We start from the raw sequence: 14,216 nt of genomic DNA, 5'->3' as shown, positions 1-14,216 counted from the left end.
CAGCCAAAAATAAAAATACATTTATACAAAAGCACTATAAATAAATCAAAATGAAATGCTAAAAATGTTCCCATAGGGAGCAAGTAATGCAGGCAAAAGGAAACAGAGAAATGAAAAACAGAGAACAAACAGAAAGCAAAACAAAACAAAATGGCAGACTTAAGCATTAAGCCCTAACATAGCCACAATTATAGTTGGAGACCTCAGTATCCTTCTCACAGCAATTAAAAGAACAACTCGACACACAACCAGCAAAAATATAGACATCTACAATAACACCATCAACTAACAAATCTAATGAATATTATATAATACTCCACCAAACAACAGCAGAATACACATTCTTTTTGAGTGCTCACTGAACATATACCAAGATAGAGCATATCCTCAATAATAAAACAAATCTCAACAACAACCAAAAAGAGTTGAAATCATATAGAGTGTGTTCTCTAGCCACAATGGAATCACTACACATCAATAACAGAAAGATAAGAAGAAAATTTCTTAATACTTGGAACTAAAGAATACACTTCTAAATAATCCATTGGTCAAAGAGGAAGTTTCAAGGGAAAAAATACATTGAACTGGATGAAAATGAAAATACAACAAAATTTGTGGGACACAGCTACAGCAGTGTGGAGAGGAAAATTTGTAGCATATGTTAAAAAAGAAGAAAAATGTCAAATCAATAATGTAATCTCCTACCTCAAGAATCTAGAAAAAGAAGAGCAAAATAAACCCAAAGCAAGCAAAAGGAAGGAAAAAATGAAGACAAGAGCAGAAATCAATGAAATTGAAAACTGATTAACAGGTCTCAGTTGATCACTGACTGAATGATTATATAGAGAAGTTAATGTCACTGAAAGAAAAGTTTAATGTTACTACTCACAGTTCCCCTACAAAGGGGAGGCATAGCACACTATGCAAGACCATGGGGGAAACACCAGTATTGGTCAGGAGGCAGAAAGGAGTGAGGGGCACAATCTTTATTGGGGTTTCCACAGGAAAGACACAGCAGGGCAGGAAAATAGTTTAGGATTGGCTAATTTGAATAATTCTAGTGGGCTTTGGTCTGTCCCTGGTCATCTGGTACTTGGCCCTGGGTGATTTAGGGCAGGGAAAATATTGGCTTGGAGTATGAGGGTTATAAGGAAAGTGGCTGGCATATAGACTTGGGATTGGTTGAACAGTCTGTAAAATGATTTTCACATGCCTGCAAAAGCTAGGTTGCAAGGGAGATGTAAACAACTTTAATCATTAGTTTGTCCCTGTGATTAATGGGTGCCAAATAGACAAATGTAAAATCTAAGAAAACACAGTAAGAACAAAAGCAATAGAGAAAATCAGTGAAACAAAGAGCTGATTCTTTGAAAAGATCAATCTGATAAAGCTCTCGTAAGACTGCCAAGAAAAAAGAGAGAAGACACAAATTACTAATATTATGGATGAAATAAGGAATATCACTACAGATGCTCAGACATCAAAAAAATAGTAGGGGAACACTATAAGCTCAACTGGAACAAAATGGACCAATTCCTCAAAAAAAATACAAACTACCACAACTTATCCAATATGAAATAGATAATTTGAATAGTTCTATAACTATTAAGGAAATTGAATTCCTACTTTAAAAATCCCATAAAAGAAATCTCCAAGCATAGATGATTTCACTAGAGAATTCCACCAAACATTTAAAGAAAAATTAATACCAATTCTACACAATAGCTTCTAGAAAATAGAAGAGACATGGGAACATATGTATATGTATAACTGATTAAATTTGTTATAAAGCAAAAAAAAAAGATAAAAAAAAAGAAAATAGAAGAGAAGGAAACACTTCCTAATTCATTTTATGAGGTTAATATTACCCTGATACCAAAACCAGACAAAACAGTACAAAAAAAAGAAACTACAGAGGCTTCCCTGGTGGCACAGTTGTTGAGTGTCCGCCTGCCAATGCAGGGGACACGGGTTCGTGCCCCGGTCCGGGAAGATCCCACATGCCGTGGAGCAGCTGGGCCCGTGAGCCATGGCCACTGAGCCTGCGCTCCGCAACGGGAGAGGCCACAACAGTGAGAGGTCCGCGTACAGCAAAACAAAAAAAAAAAAGAAAAAAAAGAAAAAAAAAGAAACTATAGATTAATATCCCTCATGAATGTAGATTCAAAAATTCTTAACAAAATATTAGCAGATAGAATTCAACAATCTATAAAAAGAATCATATATTATAACCATCCAGGGTTTATTTCAGGGATGCAAAGCCAGTTCAATATTCAAAAATCAATTAATGTAATCCACCATATTAGCAGGCTAAAGAAGCAAAGTCACATGATCTTATCAACTGATACAGAAAAAGCTTTTGACAAAATTCAACAGCTATTCATGATAAAACTTCCCAGAAAAAGGAATAGAGGGGAACTCCTCAATTTGTTAATGAACATCAACAAAAAACCTACTGCTAACGCTATACATAATGGTGAAAGACAATGTTTTCCCCCTATGATTGGGAACAAGACAGGATGTCTTCTTTTGTCACTCTTATTCAACATAGTGCAGGAAGTTCTAGCCAGTGCAACAAGGCAAGAAAAGTAAATAAAAGGCATACACACTAGAAAGAGAAATAAAAGTGTCCCTAAATGCAGATGATGTGATTGTTTACAGAGAAAATCCCAAGGTATCTACCAAAAAGCCTCTTAGAACTAATCAGTGAGTTCATCAAGGTCACAGAATACAAAATAAACATACAAAAACCAATTGCATTTCAATATACTAGCAATGAACACGAGGAAAACAAAAATAAAAATACAATACCATTAACAATCACTCAAAAAAAAAAACTTAGGTGTAAATCTGAAAAAACATGTACTGTACAGGATTTGTATACTGAAAACTACCCAATGCTGGTGAATGAAATAAAACAAAATCTAAATAAATGGAGAGACATACTGTGTTCACGGATTGGTAGATTCAACACAGTAAATGTGTCAATTCTTTCCAAATTGATAAACAGTTTTAATGAAATTCCTATCAAAATCACAGCAAGAGTTTTTTGTAAACATAGGTAAGATTATTCTCAAATTTATACAGAAAGGCAAAGGAACTAGAATAGCTAAAACAAATTTGAAAAAGAAAATAAAGTGGGAGGGATCAGTCTACCCAATTTCAAGACAAATACCTACCGTTATCAAGACTGTGTAGGTGCTTCCCTGGTGGCGCAGTGGTTAAGAATCCGCATGCCAATGCAGGGGACACAGGTTCAAGCCCTGGTCCAAGAAGATCCCACATGCTGCGGAGCAACTAAGCCTATGTGTCACAACTACTGAGCCTGTGCTCTAGAGCCCGCGAGCCACAACTACTGAGCCCGTGTGCCATAACTACTGAAGCCCGTGTGCCTAGAGCCCGTGCTCCGCAACAAGAGAAGCCACTGCAATGAGAAGCCCGCGCACCACAACAAAGAGTAGTCCCCGCTCACCACAACTAGAGAAAGCCCACATGCAGCAAGGAAGACGCAACACAGCCATAAATAAATACATAAAGAAAATAAATTTATAAAAAAAAAAGACTGTGTAGTACTGATGGAGGAATAGACACATAGATCAATGAAACAGAACAGAGATCCCAGAAATGTACTCACAAATATGCCCAATTGATTTTTGACAGAGGTACAAGAGCAATTCAATGAAGGAGAGATAGCCTTTTCAACAAATGGTTGTTGAAATAAATGTCTAGGCCCAAATGGAGCCACTCCTGCTCATGGTGACACAGAAATTTAGATAACCTTCATGTTCCCATAGATGCTCCACTTCAACAGAAACACACTGTATCATCAGCCAGTCCCCAAATATCAAGCCAGCTTCGGGCTCTATACTTATTTCCTGTTCCTTCTCACCCCAAATAGGGTTGACTATGTGGCCCCAGTCAATCAGATATTTTCTATTTTTCTCTTCCTGTTCATTATTCTTTATCCTATAAAAGCTTCCTGTCTTTTGCTCCATTTAGCAGTTTTCTGAATGGCTACTGTCTGCTTCATGAAGTGCTAAATTAAGTTTGTATCACCTAAATTATCTTTAATCATTTTTTAACATGGTGCTAGAGCAATTGAACATCGATAGGCAAAGCAATGAGTCTCTACCTAAATATAACACATTATACAAAAATTAACTCAAAATGGATCACATATTTGAATGCAAAACATAAAACCTAAAACTTTTATGAAAAAACATAGGAGAAAATCTTTGGGATCTAGGGTTAGGTCAAGTGTTATTTGTTTTTATTTTAAACCATTTTTTTTGGACCACGCCACACACCTTGCAGGATCTTAGTTCCCTGACCAGGCATGGAACCCGGGTCCCTGCAGTGAGAGCACTAGTCCTAACCACTGGGCCATCAGGGAATTCCCAGGTCAAATGTTCTTAGAGTTGACACCAAAATCATGATCCATAAAAAGGAAAAACTGGGGACTTCCCTGGTGACACAGTGGTCAAGAATCAGTCTGCCAACGCAGGGGATACAGGTTCGATCCCTGGTCCAGGAAGATCCCACATGCCGCAGAGCAACTAAGCCTGTGGGCCACAACTACTAAGCCTGCGCGCCACAACTACTGAAGCCCGTGCACCCTAGAGCCCGTGTGCCGCAACAAGAGAAGCCACCGCAATGAAAAGCCTGCATACCAAAACGAAGAGTAGCCCCCACTCACCGCAACTAGAGAATGCCCACACGCAGCAACAAAGACACAGCGCAGCCAAAAAAAAAAAAAAAAGTTCAATGTCATTAGCAACAAGAGGAATGCAAGTTAAAATCACAACAATATATCACTTGACACTTATCAGAACAGCTAAAGTAAAAAATAGTGACAACACCAAATTTGTGAGGATGCGGAAAAACTGGATCACTCAAACATTGCTGGTGGGAATGTAAAATGATACAGCCACTCTGGAAAACAATTTGTGAGTTTTTTTAAAAAAAACTAAACATACAAATACTCTATAACCTAGCAATTGCACTCCTGGGCATTTGTCCCAGAGAATAAAGACTTATGTTTACATAAAAATCTGCAAATGAATGCTTGTAGCAGTCCATAATAGCCAACACTGGAAACAACCTAGATGTCCTTCAACCTGTGACTAGCTAAATAAACTGAGGTACATCCACACCACAGAACACCATTTAGCAATATTAAGAAACATATCGATATACATACGCTCAACAATCTAGATGAATCTCTGGAGAATCATGCTGAGTGAAAAAATCCAATTTTAGAAAGTTACTATTATATGATTCCATTTATATAACATTCTTTTTCTTTTTTCTTTTTTTTTTTTTTGCGGTACGCGGGCCTCTCACTGCTGTGGCCTCTCCCGTTGCGGAGCACAGGCTCCAGACGCGCAGGCTCAGGGGCCATGGCTCACGGGCCTAGCCGCTCCGCGGCATGTGGGATCTTCCCGGACCGGGGCACGAACCCGTGTCCCCTGCATTGGCTGGTGGAGCCACCAGGGAAGCCCTATATAACACTCTAGAAATGACAAAGCTATAGAAATGGAGAATAGATTACTAGTTACCAGGGATTCAGGAAGGGGTAGAAGTGAGAGGGGGAAGGAGATGGGTGTGGCTATGAAAGGGCAACATGAGGGATTCTCAGGAGGTGATGGAAATGTTCAGTATCTTGACTGCATTTTTGTCAATAACCTGGTCTTGATGTCATACTATAGTTCTGCAAAATGTTACCATTAGGGGAAATGGAGTAAAGGGTAAAGAGTACATGGGATCTCTGTATTATTTCTTACAACTGCATGTGAATCTGCAATTACCTTAAAAATTTAATAAATAATTTAAAAATCAGTAAGAAATTATCCCCTGCCCCACCCCAGGCAAATAGTAACAGTTATCATCAGAGGCAGATTTACCATAAAGCTAAAGGTAAGCTTCAGGGCCGACCTGCACAGACCCTGGGAGTCCCAGAAGTTACTGGGGATTTGCAATCAGAGTGTTCTAATTGGGGAGAAGCCAGATTGCAACAGGAAGACTTTCTGATAAATTGCCTAGAGGTTTCAGAAGAAAGGGACCTAAATTTCCAAGATTCTGTAATTTTTAAAATCTCATTCTAAATATTAATGTGTACCTAATTTTAATGTGTACCTAATTTTAGAAGGTCTCAGTAAGTACTTACAAAAGCTTCAGGCCCCACAAAACTTGGCTCAGCCCCTCCTTACCATACCATGGTGACTAAGAACAGGGACTCTAAGTTCAGATCCTGGGTATTCTCACTAGGTGTGTGACCTTAGATTAGTGTCTCTGAGCATTTCTTCATCTGTAAAATAGGGATGATAAATGGAATATTGCCTGCCATATCAGAAAACAAAGGGTGTCACAGTCATCAGCGATTGCAGCCGTGCAGCCAGCACCGAAGGTGGTGAGCCCTGAGGGAACTCAGGAAGGAAACAAATACCTGTCATCTAGCAGCCTTCAGACTGCAGCCACTCCCTAAGGTGAGCCCTGAATGCGAAAGCACAGGATACTGGCCCCCGATAGCTGAGGTGCAGATCAAAGGAGTGATTTCATTGATCCCAGAATCTTACATCTTCCCATAAATAGAAAAGCGGTAAATTCTTTAACTTGCGATTTCTGGTTTTCTTTAACTAGTAGTCATCTTTTTACGTTCCAGACTACCTGCCCTTTGTTGCAAAACTCCTATATATCCTAGCTCCCCCCTCGCCTCCTCAGAGCAGTTCTCTCAGGGTTACTTGAGATGCTGCCTCCTGGGCTTGAAGTCCTAAAAATTCCCGCCAAAGAAAACAACTCTCAACTTTTTGGTTGTGAATGATTTTTAGTCCACAGGGACAAAAATAAACCTAACTTACCGTTGTGAGCATTAAATAAATTATTATAACTAAGAAGCTTAGAAGTGCCTGGCAGTAAATGTTATGTGTATACCCTTACTATTATTAGTGAGCACCTGGGTTGTGCCTGTCATTATACTGAGAATTTTAAGCACATTAATTTAATTCTCAGAATAGCCAAAGTACTAATATAATGTACATTTTCGGTATGAAGTAATTGACTTTTTGAGAGACGGAGTCTACAGGTAGACTGAGTGTATAGGATTAGGCCTGACTCCGAAACCACACTACCACCAACACGGTTTTCCCTAGGAAAGGAAGGTAGCTTCCTCCGAGACACCCCAGACCTTAAATTCACGTCCCCTGGGGGCTTTCACTGCTCTAGCTGACCACGTAGTAGGGAGTCCGGGAGGAAAAACTCCCTCCACCCCCGGCGGGGGAGGTGGGAAGGAGAGGGCCGGGCTAAGCGACATCTGACTCGAACCTCGACCTCCTCTCCAGGTCCGGCGCGCGCGCACACACACACACACACACGTGCCGCCTTTCTCAGCCTTCCGCACACAGGGGCAGGTCCTCCGCGGCCCCGTCGGAGGCAAACTGTCACTTCAGCTGCCGTCTGGGAAGCTCACCGGCCTCCCGCAAACGGCAGTGGACCGGAGCCGTAGTCCAGCCCGCGGGTGCAAAAACCCGGTGGTCGCGCTCGCCCCGCCCACTTCGCCCAACGGCTCCCGCCACTGCAGGCCCCGCCCTACCTCTTAAGTCCCTCCTCCTCGCTCGTCCATTTAGCCTACCCAGCTCCAGAGTCCAGGACTCTCAGCGACCACAGCGCTAGGCCTGCCCCCGTCCTTGGGTCGCGAGCGCCGAAGTCATCGAACGCAGCCAATGGATGGTGCGGTGGCGGCACCGCGGGAGGTTCGATTGACCGGGCCTGGCGGGTCCCGGGAGTCCTGGCGGCTGTTAACGCGCGCTTTGGGAAGAGGAAGGTTGAGGGGGTGTGCTTGGGCTGAGGTTCAGCCTTGCCGCTCTTTCCAGCCTCGCCTGGGATTACCCTCCCAAGGCCGGATCTTCTACTTGTCCTGCCTGGACCCCTGCTCGGCCTCCCTCAGTCCGGCATCCGCACTCCTCCGGACTCGCCCTCCCCAGGCCTCGAATCTTCACCGTAACCTCTCGCCTGGCCTGTGATTACCCTTTCCCCCCCGCAGCTACCCCCTGCCTTCACGTCCACCTGGGAACATTATCTCGACTCCACTCTGCTCAGTCTGGCAGTCTACCTTGCCTCTTTGCCCCATCCCAGACCTCTACTCATTTCTGCTTGGGTATTTCCTTTTTGGCCTTCTCTTCCGCCTCGGCTGCCTCGGCTAACTGGAGACCGACACTTTCACAGTTTGGGCCCAAACCTCAGCCCCTGGCTGTATTCCCTCCATCCATGCTCCCTCTTTAATTAGCCCATGCTCTCAGTAATGTAGCAGCCCGCTCTTTACCAGGCTTCTGCGTTCTCAGCTGTTGGGTGCCTTTGACCTTTGGCTGATGGGTACTTGACATTTTATGTTCCTGGCCCAGAATGGTAAATATGGGCCTAGGGGAGGCTGTGGCTAGCCCTATGGCGGTGTCTAATGGGCTCACCTTCCGTCCTCTCCTTACAGAGGAGGAGCTTAGCTCCCAGTCAGCTGGCCAAGAGAAAACCGGAAGGCGGACCCGGTGATGAGGAAGACTGGCGGCCTGGAGCAGTGGTGAGTCCTCTGCCCTCAAGGGGATAGGGGAGGTGGGGGTGCAGGCTGTTGAGGCAGAAAGGAACCCTAAACCTGTTTTCTGGGGTTACATGGAGTGAACCCCGTCACCTCTAGAAGCCTCTTACAGTAAACTTCAATGCCTGACTATGTGTCAGGCATTGAACCACATAAATAAAATCTTTGTTCTCAAGGTGCTTATTAGAAGCTAATATGCCTCAATTTTCCTGGTTAGGAAGGGGCATTCCAAAACAAAGAGCTGATTGGGTTGGGCCCTTTGGCTCCCTTGGAAAAAAAAAGGGGGGGTCCCCAACAGCAACTAGCAGCCCGCTCTTTTGCTCTTTGTCACCTGCCCAATATCACAGAACAGTAGAGTGTACTGGGCCTACCTTAGAGTCTGAGTTCCCTTGGGCCTAGATTGGAGGGGTAATGCCCCTCCAGTCCCTGCAAGTACTCAAGGGCACTATGTTCGACTTTGGACTGGGCTCTGCCTTGGAGGCTTTCTGGGGCTGGCTGTGGGCAGGACCTATGTAACCAAAATCAGTAGGAAGATGTAGTATGTACTTCAGAGAGCAATTCAAGAAGCAGTGTTTGGCCACTGGAGCTTTGGAGGAAGAGATTAGGTAAGGAACTTCTCAAAGGCAGTTTTGGGCGGGGTTAGTGAGTGAGTAAAAGCCTGTAGAGAGAGCGGAAGTGGCCTGGTGTTTCTGTTTCAGGTATGCCTTATAGCTTCAAATACCTTGGCAACCTGGTGCAAGTGGGTTCTTGCCTGGTGGCTCAGTGGGGCTTACTCTGTAGTTGTACTGCTGGTGTGCAGGCGGCTCCTCTACGTGTGAGGGAGACACATTGCCTGCCCCTTGCCACTCACATGGGTCTCAGACTTGAACCTGGGGCAGTATTTGGTACTGTCTGCTACCGGTTGCTCCAGAAAATGCTTTCAGTGCTGGTGTTCTCACTGCTATGGTGTGGTTGGTTGAGAGTGGTCTCAGAGGCCTGGGAGTTGGGAGCAGCTGAACTCTTATCCTCCATTGGTAAACTCAGGGAGGGAAGCAAAGGGTCACTCAGTATTCCTTGGGGCTTTTAGAGTGAAGAGTTGCGGGCAGCATGACTCTGTGCTACTGATGGACTTGCCCTTCACAGGCCCACTTCATTTACCTCTTCTAGTGCCCCTCAGATTAGGCAAGTTCTTTAACCTCATTAAGCTCCAGTTTTCTCACCTGTTAAATCAGGATATAAACGTGTATTTTAGGATTACTGTGAAGATGATACACGATAATATTGTACGTGTGAAGAGTTTAGCACAGTGCCTGGCACTTAATAAGCATTTAAAATGTTAGTTGCCATTGTGGTGAACTCTATCTTCCAGACTTTACCTTCCCCAATTCTGTCTCCTAGACTCCTAAGAAACGGAAATCCAGCAGTGAGACCCAGAGCCAGGAGTGTTTCCTGTCTCCTTTTCGGAAACCTTTGACTCAACTAACGAATCGACCACCGTGTCTGGACAGCAGTCAACATGTAAGCCCTAACTGCAACCTGCCAATGTCTGTGTGTGCCCTGTTTTGTCTAGGGAGGCTCCCTTGGTCCTCACACAGTAGCCAGCAGTTGCTTCAGTGGGGGCTTTGGGCCTGCCCACAGCTCCTGGGGCCTGGAAAAGGCCTGACCTCTTTCCTTAGAGATTGTGTGCCTGACTTGGAATTCCCCTTGTTTATAGCTACTTGGGCACCAGATCTCAGGTGGCTCAGATTGCTGAGGACAAGAGGGTGCAGGAGAGTGAAGGCTATGGCAGGGTGTTGGAACCTGTCAGAGAACTGTCTCTGACTCTGCATATGGCTTCTAAGAAGTACTAGAGTCCTACAGCTTTTACGTGTATCCTCTAGTAAAATCAAAGGTAAAATCAAGTGGCAGGTTCTGTGCATTATTTCATGTAACTCTCATTTTTTAAGATGAGGAAGCTGAGTCTCAGAGAAGTTAAGTAATTTGCTCAAAGTTACAGAGTTGTCAGATCTGCCTAGCTCCATCCAAAGCTTTTTCCTCCAAACTTTCTGAGGGACAGAGTGATACTGAGCTCCAAAAACCCTTGGAATGTGATAAGAGCGATAAAAGTGTCTTCTGTTATTCCTAACAAACCCCTTTCAGCCACACCTGAATTTGCTAATGAGATGACTTTGTAAAGCATTTAACTTTGGGGCTGGTTGCCAGGGGAACCAAACCACCAATGGCCAATGTTTAATCAGTCCTACTCTTTACAAACCCAAAAGGTATGGGAGGGTTTGGAGAACTTCCTGGTTGGTGATTTGGTGAGCTGGAAGTCGGAAGGGGCACACCCGAAACTCCCCTAGCACAGAAGCTCCTGTGCTCACCACCCTTCCAGACCTCCCTCTGTGTGTCTCTTCATCTGGCTATTCATTCATATCTTTTAATATCCTTTGTGATAAATCAGTAATCTAGTAAGTAAACTCTCTGAGTTCTGTGAGCCACCTAGCGAATTAATCGAACCCAAGGAGGGGGTTGTGGGAACATTTGATTTATAGCTTGTGGTCAGAAGCACAGGTAACCACCTGGACTTGAGATTTGCATCTGAAGCAGTGGGGAAGGCAGTCACGTGGGACTGAACCCTTTTAGGATCTGATGCTTTCTCCTGGAAGATAGTGTTGGAATTAAGTTGTAGGGCACCCACGCGGAGCCGAAGATTTGCTTCATGTATGGAAAACCCACACATCTGGTGTCAGAAGAAGTGTAGTATTGAGAGTAGAGGAGACACAGGATCGTGTTTTTCCTTTATAGGGACTTTTTTTTTTTTTTTTTTTTTTTGCGGTACGTGGGCCTATCACTGTTGTGGCCTCTCCCGTTGTGGAGCACAGGCTCCGGACGCGCAGGCTCAGCGGCCATGGCTTACGGGCCCAGCCGCTCCGCGGCATGTGGGATCTTCCCGGACCCGGGCACGACCCACGTCCCCTGCATCGGCAGGCGGACTCTCAACCACTGCGCCACCAGGGAAGCCCAACAGGGACATTTTGAAGGAAAAATGGGAGTATGTTGATGGGAACGTGTAGTGGAGGTTAGTTATTTGTGCATTCAGCAAATGCTTAAAAACATTTTTACATAGTATTTGATAAATACAAAAGCATATGTATAATGTATATAAAATATAAAACAAAATAAACACCTGTGAACCCACCATCCGGGACTAGAACATCATCAAATTCATAATCCCTTTTCTCATTCCCAGAGGTAGCCACTATCCTGAATTATATTCATCATCCGTTGCTTTTTGTGATAGTTTTACCATATATATATAATTCACTAAGTAATACATTGTTTAATCATTTTCTTGAGCTTTAAGAAGTGGTGTGTAGTCCTCCGGGACTGTTTTCATTCTGGATTCATTTTGTTGTCCTATAGAACTATATGACATAAGTGCGGATGTGGTGGGAGTATGCAAACAGGGCGCCTAACAGTCTGGAGGCTGGTGGAGACCCGAATCTGAGGGACATGCTGATTAGGTTGAGTTCTGAAGGATGCGAGGAGTTTGCCAGGTGAAGAGAACAGGAAGTGTTCTAGATAGAGGGAACAGCCTGTTTGAAAGCTGTGGAGGAAGGGTCTCCAAAGGCAGAAATGCTTCAGGACCACAAAAGTCAGTGCAGCTCTGGAGATGAAGACTTTAGCCTTAGACACAATCAGTTTTAAGTCCTGTAGGATGTCTGGGTTTGCAGATGTGGGTGTGGTATGTAGGAGGGAGTTATGGACTGGAAATAGATTTGGGGTGATTGGCATAGAGTTTGTTTGACACCTGCAAAGTGTATTGGAGTGTCCATGTGAATGTACAGTTAGAAGAGCTTAGGACTGAGCCCTGAGGAACACTGACTTTTAAAGGGATTGGGCAGAGGAAGAAGAGCGCACTAGGGCACTGCGCATGAGGTCCCAGAAAGGCAAAATAGTGGGAGAGTGGTGTCATGGAAGTCAAAAGCAGAGAATATTTGAGAGGAAGGAGTGGCCAGCTTTGACTGGTAAGATAGGGTAGAAACATATCCCTTGGAGTTAAGGTCTTGTAGGCCATTGGTGACCTTGGCCAGGATCACTTCAGAAGAGTGGAAGGGGCAGAAGATAGATAGGAGGAGTGAGAGATAAGGAAGGGGAGACAGAGTACTCTTTCTAGAAGTTTGAAGGGGAGGAGATAAGAAGTACAAGGACATTTTGTTTTTGAGATAGGAGAGAGTTGAGCATGTTTTAAATGCTGGTGAGAAAGAGCTAGTGGAGCGGGAGAAGATGAGACAACAGGAGAGATCAGGCAGACCTGATAGAGTGACTCTCTGTGGAAGAGGGAAGCTTTGACCTTGGTGGGGAGGAGGGATGTTCTTCCTCTTCTATCATCAGAAGGAAAGGGTGGTATGAATTTTCAGTAACTAAGTAAAGTGAGAGCATGCTTTCTCCTCTGCCTCTGTCAGAGTCTAGTGAGTACTACCAGACCAGATTCCTGGAGGCTGGCCATTGCAAGTCTTGCAGGCTCTGCCCTCAGATGTTTTTGGCCATGGGTCCTCACCTTCTTCCACAGTAGTTGCACAAGCCTGCACTTCTACCTGCAGAACTTGTGGCTCCTGGGTTTTACTGAAAGTCTTTTTAAATTTGGAGCATAAATTCTTGGCTACTTAGAGCTTCAATACTAGCCTCTTATATTGACAGTCTTGAAAATAATAGTTTCAGAATTAAAAGCAGAATTGATGCCAAGTTAGGAAAGAAATTAGAGTCCATTTCCTTCCTTTTCCTCTCCTTTGACTTAAAGGTAGCTTTTTGTTAGAATGTTCTATATATGAGTTTCTCATCATTGCTATGGTAATTAAACATAGTCAAAAGATTTTATTCAAAAAGAAATATGCAAATAAAGAATTTGGGCCTTTCTCCAACCCTGGGCTTGTCGTGTTATTTAGTGTGGTGATGAAGTTCAGTTCTCCACGTTCCTTTTCTATCTTCCAATAGATTGCCAAATATATTCATTACATTTTTCCTATTTAAAGTACATTGAGTTTCTAGAATTTAATTTATAATCTGTATAGAAGTGAGTCAGAATTAAAAAGGTAAGAATTTCAGGGCAAGACAGGCTTGCTTTTTTCCCTATTAAAATACCTTATTGCTAGAAGAGAGTATTTTTCATTACTTCTTTTTCCACTAATGTATTCCACTAAGACTACCTTTAGGGTTTCTGCTCTTGTTTTCGCCTTGCTCTCTTGGGTTCTAGCTCTTATTTTGTTGAGGTTTACAGTCTATTGTAATTCCCCGAGGGCTCAGGTGCATATAGATAGAACTTTGATGGGAGTTTTCAGTTAGCTCAGGAGCTGGCACTGTGGACTCCCCTGCCTACTGCCCCAGCCCCATAGCCCAGTGCTGATTCCAGGCCGAAGTGATGGCACAGAGACTTCCTGTCACCCTTGTCCCTTGCTTTTTCTTGGTGATTGGCTTCCCCTCTCTCTCATGTCCTCTTTCTCATGTTTTTTCCTCTCGTGCCTTCCCATGGCAGGAAGCTGCTGACTCTGGGCTGATCCACATGGCTATACTCAAACAGGTTGGATTGGGAAGCCATATTGCCCAGTAGTTACAAGTAAGGGCCTGGAATCAGGAAAGTCCTGCAAATGTCATGGCTGTGTGACTTGGGAAACCA

The 14,216-nt window shown here is 43.8% G+C and overlaps 1 protein-coding gene across 6 annotated transcripts in view; it reads left to right on the top strand.

Annotated features, from left to right (window-relative positions):
- Positions 1–14,216, top strand: part of RAD54L (RAD54 like) — a gene marked incomplete at its 5' end in the record, with an annotated part of 73,550 nt that overhangs the window by 33,933 nt on the left and 25,401 nt on the right. For 2 of the 6 annotated variants that reach the window (XM_081225994.1, XM_081225993.1), the window contains 3 exons: positions 7,650–7,748; positions 8,480–8,566; positions 9,959–10,078. In XM_081225994.1, the coding sequence (XP_081082120.1) occupies positions 7,719–7,748; positions 8,480–8,566; positions 9,959–10,078 (237 nt within the window). The other 4 variants (XM_081225995.1, XM_081225996.1, XM_081225998.1 and 1 more) reach the window with 4 other exon arrangements.

Source organism: Mesoplodon bidens (genome assembly GCF_964165515.1).
Source record: "Mesoplodon bidens genome assembly, chromosome: 2".
In the NCBI taxonomy this organism is placed as follows: Eukaryota; Metazoa; Chordata; class Mammalia; order Artiodactyla; family Ziphiidae; genus Mesoplodon; species Mesoplodon bidens.
Note: the sequence above shows the minus strand (reverse complement) of the source record. Positions and strands in the feature narration are given on the sequence as shown.